The sequence below is a fragment of the Onychomys torridus genome, chromosome 4 (genome assembly GCF_903995425.1).
Source record: "Onychomys torridus chromosome 4, mOncTor1.1, whole genome shotgun sequence".
Classification (NCBI taxonomy): Eukaryota; Metazoa; Chordata; class Mammalia; order Rodentia; family Cricetidae; genus Onychomys; species Onychomys torridus.
This window is the reverse complement of record NC_050446.1, coordinates 39,682,427-39,699,470: the sequence shown is the minus strand read 5'-3', so window position 1 is coordinate 39,699,470 and position 17,044 is coordinate 39,682,427. Positions and strand designations below refer to the sequence as shown.

At 36.9% G+C, this 17,044-nt stretch overlaps 1 protein-coding gene across 5 annotated transcripts in view; it reads left to right on the top strand.

Moving 5' to 3' along the window:
- The window catches only part of Kcnh7 (potassium voltage-gated channel subfamily H member 7), a 458,805-nt gene that overhangs the window by 426,951 nt on the left and 14,810 nt on the right, over nt 1-17,044 (top strand). For all 5 annotated transcript variants that reach the window (XM_036185753.1, XM_036185750.1, XM_036185751.1 and 2 more), the window contains 2 exons: nt 6,621-6,884; nt 12,428-12,596. In XM_036185753.1, the coding sequence (XP_036041646.1) occupies nt 6,621-6,884; nt 12,428-12,596 (433 nt within the window). The remainder of the gene's footprint in view (nt 1-6,620; nt 6,885-12,427; nt 12,597-17,044) is intronic.

Genomic DNA, 17,044 nt, shown 5'->3' with positions numbered 1-17,044 from the left:
GATGTATGCACTGAATAAAATACATACAATATTAGCACAATGGCATGTAGATTAACATGGAGAAAAGTATTATGGATAGTATATTATAAAGTATGTAGTTGTGTCTTGGTATATATGTATGTATTTACACATAGACTACCATTCCATACTCAAGCATTCACACATACATGTATGCATATATACCAACAGGACTTACATGTCAAATATTTGGAGTGTTCTGCTCAACGCCTTCTGTAGACCCAATGTACAAAAGTAGTCACTAATAGATGGTTGGAGTACCTATGACATTAGGTAGTTAATAATCCAGTAACAGAAACAATGTTGTGGATGTAAGTCAATCACCCATTCATTTATAAAACAATCATTGAGTGTTTGTTGTGTACTAAATTCTTTTAGGTACTTTACTTAAATCTATTTTTTTTTTTTAGTTTTAAAAAGTTTATTTCTACTTATAAAAGAAAAATTTTCACTAGTTAACAGGCAAACAAAAACTTCTGTATAAAAGCTAATGTCTCTTTATCTATGCTTTTTCATTTTTATTACACCTGTTTTTATTGTTTAGCAGCAAAAACAAAGATTTCCACTGAATTCTGTAGAACTTGCTTTTCCATATTTGTAGCAAATGGTGAGCAAGGGGGAAAAAAAAGATAATTTAGAAATGGGGAACTCTTTAATTGGTTTTACCATTTAGAAACTGCTGATGTTGTGAAACCAACAACCATGACATACTGCACCTGCTGATACTGTGAATTTCTAGGAAAATGCACTGCTGGGGCATTTTTCACCTAAAGCCTGGGTTACCTTTAATCATTATCATAAGAGGAGGGAATGGAAAGTGTGAGCCTCCCAAAGACAGATCTAGCTTGATTGTACCTGCTCAAGTTCCCACTCAGAATCAGCAGAAATGCCTACCTTTGCCTACTCATCCTTTATGGACATGTTCCCTACTTCCTTTTCCAAAGCATTAAAAACAAAAGATACGGTAAATAATTAGCCTCATTTAAGTTTCACTTGAAAAATATGTGGAATCAGAAGGAAAATAAACATTGTTAGCCAAATGGAAGTTCTCCCAGAATCCTAAGTGTGTTTCTGAAAGAGAAATATATGTACTATCTTGATTTTGTAGGCCTAATAATCAGCCCCCAAAGATCAGAGGACTCCAGCAGCTGCTGGCAATCACAACAAAGCTTATTATCAATAACAAACTTCCAAAAGTGTAAAACAGTAAAAATAAACAATACAAGAGAAAAATGAGGTGTTAAATGATGTCCCAGATGTAGGGAAATCATTGGAAGTATACTTATCATCCCCTTCCAGTGGGCATACATGATCCCACATTAAAAGTAGGGAACAGAGCCTGACATTTTAAATTAAAAATTCAGTGTTCCATGGACACAATCTAAGCACCTTAAAACTATTACAATTTTTCTTTCTACTGACAAGTGTAGGAATTATTGCTTTGTTTAATGATTTGTATTATATGTATTTATATTTGTTAGTGATTGTATGCTAGAGTCTGGTAAATTTTGAAAATATTTCTCAAAAGAAAATAACACCAATGAAAGTAACTAGAAAAATAAATGCATACATTGTTAAACTTATTTTATGAGTGAGACAGGGATACATCCACTGTAGACTACTGGCAATGTTCAAGAGAAAGCCTGATCTAACCTAGTCTGGTAATCAGATGGCCAAACACCCTAATGGTCGTGCTGGAACTCTCATCCAATAACTGATGGAAGTGGATGCAGAGATACTCAGCCAGGCCCCAGGTGGAGCTCCAGGAGTCCAATTGTCGAGAAAGAGGAGGGATTATAAGAGCGTGAATTGTTGAGACCAAGTTTGGAAAAAGCACAGGGACAAATAGCCAAACTAATGGAAATGCATGAACTATGAACCAAAAGCTGTGGAGCCCCCAACTGGATCAGGCCCTCTGGATAAGTGAACCAATTGAAAAGCTTGAACTGTTTGGAGGCACCCAGGCAGTGGGACCCAGACCTGTCCTTAGTGCATGAGCTGGCTGATTGGAACCTTGGGCTTACACAGGGTCACTTTGCTCAGCCTGGAAGGAGGAGACTGGACCTGCCTGTACTGAATCTACGGGGTTGAGCTGAATCCCCAGGGGAGTCTTGGCCCTAGAAGAGATGGGAATGGAGGGGAGGGGCTGAAGGGATGGTGGGGGAGGAGAGGACAGGGGAACCCATGGCTGATATGTAAAATTAAAACACAAATATAATAAAAAATAATAATAATTAAAAAATATAATTTTTTTAAAAAATCAATCCTTTCATAACATTGGCAAAATGATTTGATGTCTGAGTTCCAGCTTATCTTTCTCAAAAATAAATGATTTCCAGTCGATATGATGTATACCAATAATTCCAGCACTTGAGAAGGATAAGTAGGGTTATATGTTGTTCAAGATAGTCCTTGGCTAACTAGTGATTTTGAGGCCAACCTGGCTACATCTGTCTCAATAAATAAATAAATATCCCCATTAACAAATAATTATATAACTTGTATTACCTATTTTAGTGGCATGTATGTGAAACCTTTCTTTTTTTACAAGATCTTTAGAAGCATGGTTAAAAAGCAAAAGCTGCCTACAACTGTAGTACACAATGTGATATTTGGCTCTCCATGCACACACATATGGAGAGAGAGAGAGCAAGAAGCAATTGCTACAACCATACTTTTCAGCATAACCATTACTTCTTTCCTCAGTGTGGAAAAAAATGTTTAAGATCTTCTTCCAGGAAGTATTAAGCCCCGCTACAGGTTAACTGTCATTATCTTGCTTTATTACAGAGCTTTAGAACCTACGGTTCCTAAATGAAACTGTGACATCTCCTCAAATGCATCATTTCTTTCTTTTAGTTTGTAAGGCTGTTTAATCCATCATTTGTATGGAAACCTACTTAAGGGTCTCCTTTCAAGCCTCTGAAGTGACAGAGGGCCTAAGGTACTTAATGACAAGTGAAGAAATGTACTCCTGGCTTTAAGTTCCCAATGAAATGTTTTTCTAAACTAACTGACTAGAGAGTACTCAGATTACCTCCAAATTGTCACCAGTGGGAAACATAAAACCCAAATGCCTAGAAAACTCATTAAATGTCTCTCTTTGACCAAGAGTTATGTCTCCCTGTTGAGTCTGACTAATAAAAGTTGTAATTAATCTGAAAAAAAGAACTTGTAAAAGACAGAGGGAGTTTAAGTATTTATTCCCTGACTTTTTGTCATGGAAGCTATTTCTATTATCAATTGTAAGACAGCTGGGTCAGCTACTCCATCAAAAAGTTTAATTTCATTAACTTGAACTCATTCTGAAGCTACAGACTCACCTACAAGGAAAGCCACACATGCTGAAGAATTATGTCCTGTGAGGAAAAGAGGAAAAGCATTGCCAGCCCATAAAAATGGAAGGAAAAAAAAAACAAACAAACAAACAAAAAAAAAAAAAACCAAGATTTATAGTCATCTGACTCAGAAAGCACGTTTAATACTGAAACAAGCAGACAAGAATTCTTCTCTGTAAAATGATGGGAATGGGTGATTGTTACCTCATTTCTAGAAAAGAGGAAAGCATAAAATTTCCTCAGATCTCTTTCAGAATGTGATCTCCCTATCTTCACTATTTTCCTGGAATACTAACGCAGAATGGGAAAAGAATGAAGAAAAACGTGCCATGATACTGTTTAATGGCTATCAAATAATTCAGTTTTTCTAGGGAAAGGCAGAAAGGGACAGGCCATCAAAATCGAGTACTTGGAGGCTAATAACTGCATTTCAACAGCTCAATCGTGCGAACTACACCTGCCAGCTTCCAGACTAAACATGACAGCTTCTATTTTCAGTCTACAAGTAGATTGTCATTTCCATTTTATCTGATAGAAAATGAAGTTTTAATTTAGCTAGTATTAAACAGAAAATCCTGCTTTGGGAAGGCTTCGTCCAAGCAGCTGTTCACACAGGCTGCAATAATCTAGTGGAGTGCAGAAACATTCAAGAACATCAAACTTTTTCTCTTATTTCATTATTCATGTACCTCCACTTCTTGCTAAGAGGATTTCTGTGATAAAATAGCGGGCCAGTTTGGAGAGGAATGAGTTCAGTAGGCATACAGCTTATAGTCCATCACCAAGGCACTGAGAGATGATAAGGCAGGAATTTAGAACACGAACCTGAAGCAAAGACTAGGCAAGAACACTGCTTACTGGCTGGCTCTCCATGGCTTGCTCAGTTTGCTTTCCTATACAACCCAGAACCACCTGCCCAGGGGCAAAGCACTCACCGTGGGCAGGGTCCTTCCACATCAATCATTAAACTAGAAAATTCACCACAGGCTGGCCCCTCTTCCCAGGTGACTCTACTTTGTGTCGAGCTGACAGAAAAAAGTAACTGGCACAAAAGGTAAGTCCTGTGTATATGGAATAATTGGCATTTTTAGACTATTGAGCTAAATATTAGTCATTCTTCACTCATCACAGTCCGTGTACCTCTCCTACACTGAAATCAGCCTATTTTAGTTCATTTATGTTAACCAATATATCTTATGTCTAAAGAATTGTAATCAAACCATGAGTTAGTAAGTTAAAACTAGGCCTTTTAGAAGGTGAGACAGAACATTTTTCCACATGTAGAGATTTAGCATTTTAAAAATTTACTTATTTTATTTAATATGTACAAGTGTTCATCTGTCTATATGTGTACTATGTGTGTGCCTTGTGCCAACACTGGTCAGAAGAAGGTTTGAGATCCATAGACCTGGAGTTATATAGATGGTTGTGAGCTGTGAGTGCTGGGAACCAAACCTGGGCCCTTTGAAAGATGAACAAAAACTCTTAACTGCTGAGACAACCCATGTGTAAGGGATTAAAAATTCACAGACAACAACAAATCAAATGTGACAAAGTAGCTTATTAACCTGTGTTAATTGACTATATTTTGCCTATAGAATTGACTATAATTGCCTACACTTGGATGAGAGGCACATGAATCAATGGCTAGTTTAATTCAAATTTGGTTCCTCTAGAAAAAAACTCCATGGTATAGTTGCAAAGAATGTCAATATTAATATGGGAAGCTTGAGTTGATACAAATACCAGTCTGTCCAGACTACAAATACAAAAAGGATGAGTTGGGATTGGAAATCCAGGCTGTGAAAATTTAGAACAGTGAAAAACTGAGAAAAGTTAAGCTTTTCTTCCTTTCTCAAACTTACTAAAATAGTTGGTACCTGTTGTTTCCTAAGGATAGAAATGATATGCTCATAAAGGGGAGAATGCTGATGGTATTTCCAGAAGGCTCTGCATGAGACAAGCTAAAGAAAACAGAGAGGAAGATGGGAAGGATGAAACCTGGAAGTTTAAAAAGGACTTTTCCATGTGCTGATCTGAACAATCACAGTTGGATGGGCGGTCGAGTAGCAACGTGTAAATCTCAGAGCAGTAGTCACCACTATACTGCTGGAGGGTCTGCAATGTTCACAGCGATGGTAGACTCGCTGAACAAGTGTGATATCTTCAAGAAATACATTAGGGTTTTTGCATTTGCTAGTCTTAAACTGACAGACCACATACTTTCAGAGGAAGCTTATTTTTCAACATTGCCCATTTTTACCTTGAGCTGCTTTCTGGCTTTTAATATTTTTTAAATTATAAGTTGTTGTTTTTAAAAAGGCAGGGGGAGTATCTTTGTTTCATTTCATTGCCATATGGGAATTTTGAAAAGCAATTGGAAGTTTCTCTGGAGTGACCTTAAATCTGTTCATCTGGCCTTCTATAAATAACAAAATGAGCACATCAGGCACAGAGTGGATGGGGACACTGTCTTCAAAATTTCTCTAGAAAATGATATACCTCTTGGAGTTTTGTTGGTTGGTTATTAGCAGGAACCAGATGGAGAATTGCACTCTCTCCCCAGGACACTAATAGAAACAAGTTCTGAGATTTGTTTCTGAGTTTTTCTTGCTGAAATATATTCTAACACAACCTTCGGGGCTCAAATTATCCTGACATTTCTCTATGAAGCCGTCAATATGCATCAGTGGCCTTGGTGTAATTAGGTAAAGAAACTTACCTCAACTACTGTATTTAAGCTTTACGTTCTTTGCAATGTGCTACACAGCCAAACTCCCTGGAATGTCAAGGCCATTTCCTGAGCTAAGGTTGAAACTCGGTCTGCCTGACTTTACTGAAGTGGCTTCCAGCTTTGACCTTTACAATGTGTGAATGATTGTCACAGACGATACGGCATAAAGGTTAAAAAAAATAACAAGCTGTATAGTGGTGATATTTTAGAATTAGGACACATTTTCCCTCGTCTCTCCATTTTCCTCAAGAGATAATATGCCTGATTCTAAGACTAAATAAGACTTGACTGTGTGTAATTTTTAATTTTCACATCATTTCTTTTCCATATCAATTTGCTCTTGTTCGTTTTCTTTACATTTTGAAATGAGTAATTTACTTCATGAAGATAAGCTAATAACCCTTGAATTTAGAAGTCTACACATAACTACATATTTGCATAAGCAAAAGGTAGTTTACTTACAGCCATTTAGTATATGCACAAAATCCCACATTTGGTTACTTACTGTGAAAATAACCTCTCTTTGATAGATTTTAGCAAAGAAAACAGCACAAATGATCCTGACGACTCTACTGACACAATAAGACGTTATCAGATTTCCAAGAAGCAGTTTGAAGAGAGGAAAAGCAGATCATCATCATTCATCTCCTCCATCGATGATGAACAAAAGCCACTCTTCTCGGGAACAATAGATTCTACACCAAGAAAGGTGAAAGCAACCAGACTCCACGGTGAAGAAACAATGCCCCCCTCAGGAAGAATTCACACAGATAAAAGAAGTCAGTCTTGCAAAGGTAACTGAACATCCATGGTCTCGCCTCATTGCTAGATGAGAAACAATTTCTTTTCAGAAACTGAGAACTGCACAAGCCCAGGTTCTTCTGATGTTAGACCCGAAATTAACCTGTATGCCCCATCTGGCCCAAAGACCAGGTAACTTCCTGGGATTCTGGGAACTGTAGTTCTTGGAAAGTAACAATAAAGCATCCTGTAAAAGAACGGTGGTCTATGGGTTTTGCCCATATAAGCTCCTCCAACACGTGTCTCGAGGCCACTTACCTGGAAAGTCAATGGTCAGGTGATGGTCCTGGCCAAGTTCCGTCCTCGACACTATCTAATATTTTTTTAATAAAAGCTTGGGTAAATTCAGCCAAAATGGTGGCATTGGTTTTTCTGGAGAATTTTGGGATTAACACTAACCCATTCAATTCATGAAATGTTTAAAATATCTTAAAATTAAAGAATGTCCATAAAGAGTTTGCATAATCCTACAATAGTGTTCCCCAATAAATTTTATTTTGGGAGGTTGTTATGGCCAATCAAACTTAGTGTAAGACTAAGCACATTGCTGTTGGCAGCTTGTTATTACAGGAAGAAAGAATCAGAAGCTATTTGCTGAAAGCTAACAAGTCAGTTTTTCTTTCTTTCTTTCTTTCTTTCTTTTTTTTGAGCTGAGGATCGAACCTAGGGCCTTGTGCTTGCTAGGCAAGCGCTCTACCACTGAGCTAAATCCCCAACCCAACAAGTCAGTTTTTAATATTTACCATCTGTATCAATTCTTAACTTCAGCCTTAATAACCTTATAATATGGAAGCTCCATCCAATTACAACACAATGTAAACCAAACAGAATTGTGTTGTACTGTGGATTAGAAGGAAGAGGAATACATTGACATAAAACATAGTCTTGATAACATTCTTGTTTCACATCTCCCCTGAAAGGAATAGCAAAATACATAAGATTGGTTGTAGAAAATACACAAGAGCTGAGCAGCATGCTTAATTTTTCAGATTTTATGATAAAAGATAGAAAACAACACTTTTAAAATGCTACAAGAAGAACAACCAATGTACCAGATCTATATATCTAGCGAGATCTTGCTATTTAAATCAACTTGGAGATGTGGGTCAGACTACTTGGATTATAAAGTACTTCTTGGATGCCATCCTATATGACTTTAGGTAAATGATTTGACCAAGCCCAGGACCCAATTTATTCATCTTTAAGATAGAAATAATCTTATCTAACCAACTGATTATTATTATTAAACAATATAATCTGCATATAATTTTCTAGAATCTAATCCTAAACTCTATTTAATATTTTCTACTAGGTTTTATTGTCCAACTATTTATTTAATTTAAATGTGAAGATTAAAAAGGCATCATACAGGACTGGAGAGATGGCTGAGTGATTAAGAGCATTTGCTGTTCTTGTAGGGAACGTGGGCTTGGTTCCTAGTTCCCACATCCATCTAGTGATACATAAATGCCTGTAACTCCAGTTCCTGAAGATACAATGTCCTTTTCTGGCTTCTACATGCATGTGCTACAGATGCAGACAAGCAGCACACACACACACACACACACACACACACACACACACACACACACACACATATATATATATAATAAAAACAAACACAAATTTTAAAAGATAATATCATGAAACATTAAAAGATTATAACAAAAATGAAGAAAACCAGGATGCTCTGCTGGGAGGAAAGAAAAGTATTTCACTGAGAAGGTAGACACTAGTTATCATCATCATCATTCTACAGGAATGCCCAACAACAAAGTGTTGTTGAGTGCAAGATGGTTAGGCTTTCTAATTTCCCAGAGTTCCTTTCCCTATCATGTCATATCACCTTTTATCATGATTTCACATGCCAATAAGCTAAGAATATATGCAAATGTCCTCTAGACAACCTAAAATCTTGATGAAGTGCATGGAAATAGTATCTCATTCATCACGGGGGAAGAATAGAATATTAGATGTGATTATCAAATGTCCCATTTTAGTTATTTATGAAAATGGATTCTGGGTAGTGCTAAAAATAGAAAACAGGTTGTATCCTGGAAGTCAAAGTTCTAAAGAACTAACTGAACAATAACTACTATGTGCAAAATAATTGTAAGATGATTTTTGGAAAAACATGTTTTCTTCTCGAATATTAGGCTCTCAAGTGACAAGTCATTAATGTTATTTTTGAGATTTTGACTTTATACTGATTCTCCTTGACAGTGAATTCAAATGCCTTTCATTTCATAATTTTTCTTCTTCCAACTTTTAATTAACTCTTTTCTGTGCCCAACAAAGTATATCTTCAGATGATTTTAACATCTCCAAATATCCATGTATTCAAAAATTCATAATGCAATCCATATTCAAGTCATGAATAATTATCTTGATAATGCATAGCTAAATAGGCATGTCTATTGACAAATGAAATTGATGACACAAAGCTTCAGTCAAGGTGACATGCATTTAACATGACCAATTAATATAATTAACCAGTGAAGAATTTAAAAACTTGATTCCCTGCAAAGATCATTCCACAGAAACCTTCAAAGTGCAATGCTATATATTATAATGAACTTCAATAAATAAATGTAGGTATAATGACTGCAGATCCAAGTGCTGCATTCTGACAGTTACGTTGAATTATCAATAGGCAATTTCATTCCCTTGTATTCTGAGACTTGTCATCCCAAAGAAGGGTTTAGTTAAGCAAAACTTTAAAGAGAAAAAAAATAAAATTGACTCTGGCCTTCCTAATGCTGAGGTCAAGTATAGACTCTAGTGAAACTGTGAACCCTGAAAATGGTTTACCCTCTGTTCATCCATTTGCAGAAATGTGTCTTGCAACTATGGCAACATTTTCCAAGGCAACCAGTGCAGATACCATCTGAGCTATTTTTAGAAAGTGTCTACAAGGATGCTCATTTGATTAAGAAAACTAACCAAGGTTTCTCCCTTTGAACTCTTTTATTTTTTCATTCTGCCATTAAAACAAATTAATCACATATCTCTAAATTTCGATTAAAAACTAAATCATAATCAAGGAAGCCTCAGTCTCATAGTACACATTTTATTCATTTCTACTTAGATAGTCCTTTTTTCAAGCATCAAAGAAAAATACTATCCTTCATAATTTACTGCATGTGATTCACCAGCATAATTTAAAAATCAATGTGTTACATGATTGTAAAATGAGGGAGCTGTTAAGCAAAGGCAGAAATTCAATGAGGTTACTTGGCACAAAGCTCACATAGCCTTCCATGCTATCACCCGTTCTCAGTCTGTCTGAAGAAATGTTCCTATGAGAACTGGCTGTGGAGAAACAAGAGGGCACAGTCCCTGGCATCTCCAAGCTCCTTGCACATGTTCTACATGCTGATTTAGCATCACCAGCACAGAGTAGAAAATCTAGTTTACAAAGACACTGTGCTGTGGTTTTGTATTTTAAGTTGGTTTTAACGTCCTGTGGACAACAAACAAATCACACTTCTCAGTGAAATCTGCAGTTTTACTTTTGTATTCACCTTTCTTTCTGTCCAGCAGAACTTGAAAAAAAAAAAAAAGCCATACACTGACACTGTAGATCCTGCAGGCTAAAGATGCCATAATCAGGAACCTTCTCTGGATATCACAGGGAAGTCTCTGAGGTCTGTTAGCCATTTCCACAAAACAAGGAACCTGGCCGTGTTTTTCTCATGCTGTCTTTGGTTATGTTAATTTCTTCCTTATAGCCTCCCCTACTGAGATAGAAATAAAAAGCACATCATTAGAGACTTTTTGTGCACTCACAGATAAACGAGAGGGAGAGAAAACCCAAGGAAAAACAATAGTTTGCTTTCTTTTTTTTGTCATGTGCTTAGAAAGGGGGAGTACAATGCACCCCCCCCCCAGTGTGCTTTCAGAGAAGCCATAGGAAAGGAAGTCTCACAGTTCTGTTCCCTATTTCTAGAATCAGAGCTAATCCTGCCCAATTTAGATACTTTTTTTTAAGTAGCTGAGGATGTAAATTCCTTATCTTTATGTAATAACTTTCCCTGCTGTTTAATCTTAGCTACTTGTTAAGACTTTCTTATCCCAAACTGCATTCGACAACCCAGAGCTACTTCCCTGGGAAAACAAAGACCCACTTGAGGTACATCTTCCCTCCCACTAGCTCTCCCATGAAAGAAGAAATTCCCTTTTCTTTATTGCTAAAATAATCTTCCACATCTAGTTCCATTTCTTCACTGGTTTTATGTTCTTACCCTTCAGACATTTTGTAGAAGAAAGTGGGTTCGGAGCATTACAACTCTTGATAAAAATGAGGAAGAAGGTAGTATACACTGGGAGATTTTAGGAGAACAATACTAAAAGAGGTTCATAAAGTGACTCATTCTGTGAAACATGATCACGATCATTCTCAATTGAATTCTTCAGGGTCACAGTCTTTGTCTTCAGTTTCTGATGCTTAGCAGAATCTGGAATTTAACACGCTGCACACCAGAAAAGTAGAGTTGAGCACATAAGAAGTTTGTTCTAAAGTATATTAACATGAAAAATAATAATAGTAAAAGATTCACAAGAAGAAAATTCTAGAAAGCAATGTGATTATATTAAATATAGTACAAACATACCTTTAAGTTGAAGGCATGAAACAGCAGCAAAGGACCTTTAAGACTTATCATCTAGAGACTGTGGCTCCTTGGCTCAGCATGGGCTCTGTTGGTTTCAGGAAAACACCCTAAAGAGCCAAACTTCCCCCTTGACCTTCTTGGGCTCAAGCAGAACCGTATATGTGCAAATTACCTCATGGGTAGTGGTGCTAACAATCTTACATTTGGTTAAAGCATTGCAAACCAAACTTGCTATTTTCTCCCAAATTTAATAATATAAAAATCATGGCTGTTGGATCACTTTGAATTTGTCCATCATGTCTTCTCAGCACCAACAAAAAGATGGAAAATATCATAACCTGAAAAAAAAAATTTGTTACAGAATTTGAATCCTATGAAAAGAGATAGGGGAGGTAAGATAGGCAGCTTAAGGCTAAGATTCTGCTACAATTTGGAGATGGTGGTTGTAATGTCCTTGAAATCCTGTGGTTCTCTCTGTTTTGGTTTATGCCTGGAGATACTAATAGGTATTTTTGAATCTCCAGTAGTAGGTTTCTCTGCCGACGCAATAAGCCTGATGAAGTTGTATTAAAAGTCCAGGTTTAATAAGCAAAGTGTCCTCAGATGACTCTCCAGCCCCTGCCCCCAAGAAGTGATGGGGTGGGGGTGGGTAGGGAGGGTGGGGGTGGAATCACATGGCAGGGGTAGGGACCAGAGACCAGAGCTTAAATACCCTGTAGAAGCAATCTTGAGCAGCTCCTGGGGAGGAGCCACAGCTTGGTGGGCTTTCTGAGAAGGGCCGGCTTTGGAATGGAGTGAAGGGGTGTAAGGCAAAGGGGAGCTTTCAACTTAACAGATCCTCCTGGTCTGCCTTGCAGGGTGTCTTTGCATTGCCAAGGCAAATGGGCTTCCAAAGCAGCTGACATCTGTCTTCTGTCTCACAGATATCACTGATACACGCAGCTGGGAAAGAGAGCCTGCCCGGGCTCAACCTGAAGAATGCAGTCCCTCGGGACTTCAGAGAGCTGCCTGGGGGATCTCTGAGACGGAAAGCGACCTCACCTATGGGGAAGTGGAGCAAAGGTTAGACCTACTTCAAGAGCAACTTAACAGGTAAATGAGTCGTTGAAGCAAAAGAGGAATTTATTTATGTACATTACGTTAAATAGAGAATACCGAGGAACACTAAATTTACAACACTTTTGACATCAAGCACATATTTGCTTATCCATTTCTATATCATTTGCACTGGTTGCCTTTAAAACTCCCTTTGCCCTCAAAATAATTTACATTTCACTTCTTAACTGACAACTTCCTTCTTTTAATCCTTGCATATCATTTAGTTGTTCCTGAATTAGTGCTGAGCTGTGACATTTTTTAAAAAAATTATTAAGTCAACTTTTCAAAAATGTTAATGTTTTTAAAACCTCATAAGCTAAAGATGAGGGACTTGCTCCTGCCTTTGATCTAGACAAATACAATATGAGGAATAATTTTAATTTTGGGGAAAAAGTTAACACTTTATTCAGGCCTGTATTAGTTCTTTAAAGTTATATTGGTCAAAAACATGTAGAAGAGACAAGCAAGTCTCTGAGTGCTAAGCCTGGGGTTGATCTACATAGCGAGTTCCATACCAGGCGGGGCTACAACATAGTGAGATTCTGCCTCAAAGGAAAATTTTAGATGAGTACTCTGATAGATAGCTGCCCTGAGTGTGTTTGGAAATTTGTTTTATGCAGTGTTGACTTCAAGTATACTAGAAGGCAAGTATCTCAAAGGCACAACAGGATTTATTAAAGAGGCAAAATGGGTAATTAATGCATTTCCTATAAGACTTATGAAAAGCATGCTACCTGAAACCTGATTATACAACTTTCTCCTCTCTGACACACTGGTCTTCCCTGTCTGTAGTGTGGACACAAGAACCAGAATTTAGGTTTCCCTAGACAGACCCACAGACAAAAACTAAACTCCTATGTAAATGGCACCTGCTGGCTCTGAGATCAAAGGGCTGGGGCACCATCCCATAACTGTCACCTCTTTTACAGTCACAGAATTTACTGGGCTTTTATGAATAAAGCACACAAAGAGCCACAATAAGAATACATCAAGTGCAATTTAAAAAGGCAGCTTAATTTGGGGAGAAAGTTATCAATGCAGAGCTGCCAGGATAGTAAGTTCTTTCCATCTTTTTCATAACTGTCCATGTTCTTATTACATCACATTTCCATTCAATCTTTCACACACCTTGGAATTTCCTAATTAGTATGTGTGTGTGTGTGTGTGTGTGTGTGTGTGTGTGTGTGTGTGTGTGTGTATTGTGTCCAAAATACTTGCATACTCTTCTATGCTAAATATGTCTATGAATTTTGTCCATATGGCATAAATTATTTGCTTATAGAATGGTCTGGATGTTGCATGCTCCCCGCCACAATACACTTTTAAGCTGAACACCTGGTCCCCAGCAGGTGATGATGTTTCAGAGATTGTATCCCCTTTGCAAGGTGAAGCTTGGCTAGAAGAAGTGAGTCACTGTGGGTAGGCTATGCAGTGTATAGCCAAGCATACTTCCTGACCTGCCTCTGCTTACTGGTCTACCCAGATGTGAGCAAGCAGCTTCACATGCCTGCTGTCACAGCTGAGAGCCATTCTCACAGCCAGGCCTTCCTTTCCATGATAGACCGAACCCTCAGACTCTAAGCCACAAAAAAGCTCCAGTTCTTCATGCCGCTTCTTCTCAGGTATTGGATCATAGCCATGAGAAAGGAGCTAATGGAATTCACTTGTTATCTGTGCTTAATTCTATTGATTTTTGTCTATGCTGGTAGTGGTGGTCATTGTTGCTCTTCTTGGAAGAGAGAGTAAGTAAATGATGGAGACAACAGTGCTTTTATTAACTCAATAGTGTGTAGAATTGGTTAGACTAGGTGAATCTTAACTATGTTTATTGTCTGGACAAAGTCCTTTAACATTCCTAGAATCAAGGTTTTCGTACCTACCAGCAACATTGCTCTTTTACAGTCATATCTTGGTATCCAAAAAGGATTGGTTCCATTATATCACTTAGATACCAAAACCCATGTTTGCTCAGCTTTTTACACAAAATAACATCATTTCCATGTAACTTACCCATAATTCTCCTGCATACTTTAAATCATCTCTACATTACCATAAAGCATAATGCAACATAAATGCTATATCCATAATTGTTACATTGTGTCTTTAATGAATAAAAACAGGAAAACATTTATCCATGTCTAGTCCAAATACAAATTCTTCTCCATGCAGAATTTATAGTCTGTTTGTACATGCTGTACAAAACGGAGAATGTGTGTGCAGCGAGGTAATGCTTAACTATCATTTGACTTCATCTGTTTTACTGTTATTCTCTTGCTTCACATACACTCCTAGGTTTGCACCAGTCTTTGGGACTAAAATCAAGATTGTAGTGTTCCTTTGTTGTTTAGTCAAGAATACCAATAGTGCTTATAAGACATACAAAGATTACTAAAACAAAAAAAAATTATTTCATTGTGTCCTAGAACTGGAAATAAAAACTTTTAAGTATTTACATCTAGAACACATTTGAGTTTAACCAAATGATAGTGATTATATTTATTATTTTTCTTACATTAGTGTATTTCACATATTTTTCCACTGATGAAAGTAGTATTAAATTTCTAAGTCATATTTTTCCACTGATAAAAGTAGTACTAAGTCTCTTTTGACCTGCTTCCAGTGTCTGCAGACACTTCTGACCATGTTTCGAAGCATTACCACAATTAGTAGTTCTTCTTGACTAATTTTTCAGTCATTTCTAATATCTTCACCAATGTTTTATAGCATGGCTTCTTAGCTGATTTTAAAGTCCAATATGTGATGCTATCATTGCACTTGATCCCCAGCAGCTTCTTTTCCAATTGTTCTACAAAGTAAAACATACAGAAAACAGAACTGAAAAGGTCAGTCTAAATCAGACTCTACTCGGCAGAGAGAGTCCTAGAACTCTTCTGAGAGTTGAATCTGCCCTGGTTGACAGGTCTGCATTGATAAATGCAGACCTGTGAATTCCTATATTGTTGTCCAATACAAATACAAATACAAACATTAAATCTAAAATATAATCAAAACAAATACAAATAATATACCTTGAGTGGCCTTTGCTTTGACCTCATTTTTTTTTTTTTTTAGCATTAATGACCAATTAAGCTACATATAGGCTTAACCAGTTACACAAGTGTTCTTAAATATTTACATTGTGTGCCTAGACATATATATAGTTGGGGAAATTACAAATGCTTGATCCCACAGCAGAACTTCTCAAGCTTTAACGTGCACTCTGATCACTGGGTAAGTTGTAAAACTGCAATTATAAGAGAGTAGGTCTGGAATTTGCAGAGTCTACATTTTAACAGGCTGCCAAGGATACTCAATAATGCTAGACTAAGGAACACAAATAAGATGACCTAAAACATATAAAATTTGTTGGCAATGGCCTTCCTATTGCAGAACACACAAAGCAATGTCTGCCTTCCACTTCCATGACATTTAGTACTGCTTCATTTTCTGTTACAATTTGTTATCTGTGTCCTTCACTTACTTTTTTAGTGTTTATATGATATGTGTATGTGCACATATGTAATGTTTCAAGACACATATGTGAGGGTTATGCTTATGTATGTATATGAACATGTATAGAGGTCCAAAATTGACACTAGCTGTCAATCTTGTTTATTTTCTAACTTACTTATTCATTCAAAGTTTCTCAACTAAACTCAGAACTTGTTAGTTAGCTACCATAGCTATTCAGGTTTGTCTGGATACCTCCTTTCTCTGCCTCCTGAGTGCTGGAATTACAGATGGCAGCCACAACTGCCCAGCTTTTCATGTGAGTTCTGGGAATCCAAATTCTGGTGCTTACACATGTCCTGTCAATGAGATCACATTCAATTACCATTCATCATGGTGTTCTGGTCTCTCCCTCCTACCTAATGTCATCCTGATTGAAAGCAGGTCGTTGAATGAAACTATTCTTTTTCTATAACTTTATGCTATACTAACAAAAAAAAAAAATCTAAAACCAGCCTACTTTGTGCTTTAAAAACAAAGAAAAATGGGTCTTAACTTTAACTCCCTGTAATTCTTTCCAAGTACTTTATTTATTCTCAAAAGGCTCCATTCTAATTCAGCAAATAGACCCTTGACATAACATGAAAGTAAATAGTATGCATTGTACAGACACATATTACTATACCCTCCTTTGCTGAAATGCCCAACCCAAATATCAATCACCTAATTCATTTTTTAAAGTCTTGAAAACATATATACAAGATTGTACTTATGTATTTAGGAATATATATACATATATATGTATATATAATATGTATGTATGTAATAACAAATAATGCAAACCAAGGCCATGGATTTGAAAGAAAGTAAGAAGGAGTATATGGGAAGGTTTGGAGGGAAGAGCAGGAAGGCAAAATGTTGTAATTATATTATAATCCCAAAGCAAAATAATAATTCTGTAAAGTGTTAAAAATAATATAGGAAAGGAGACT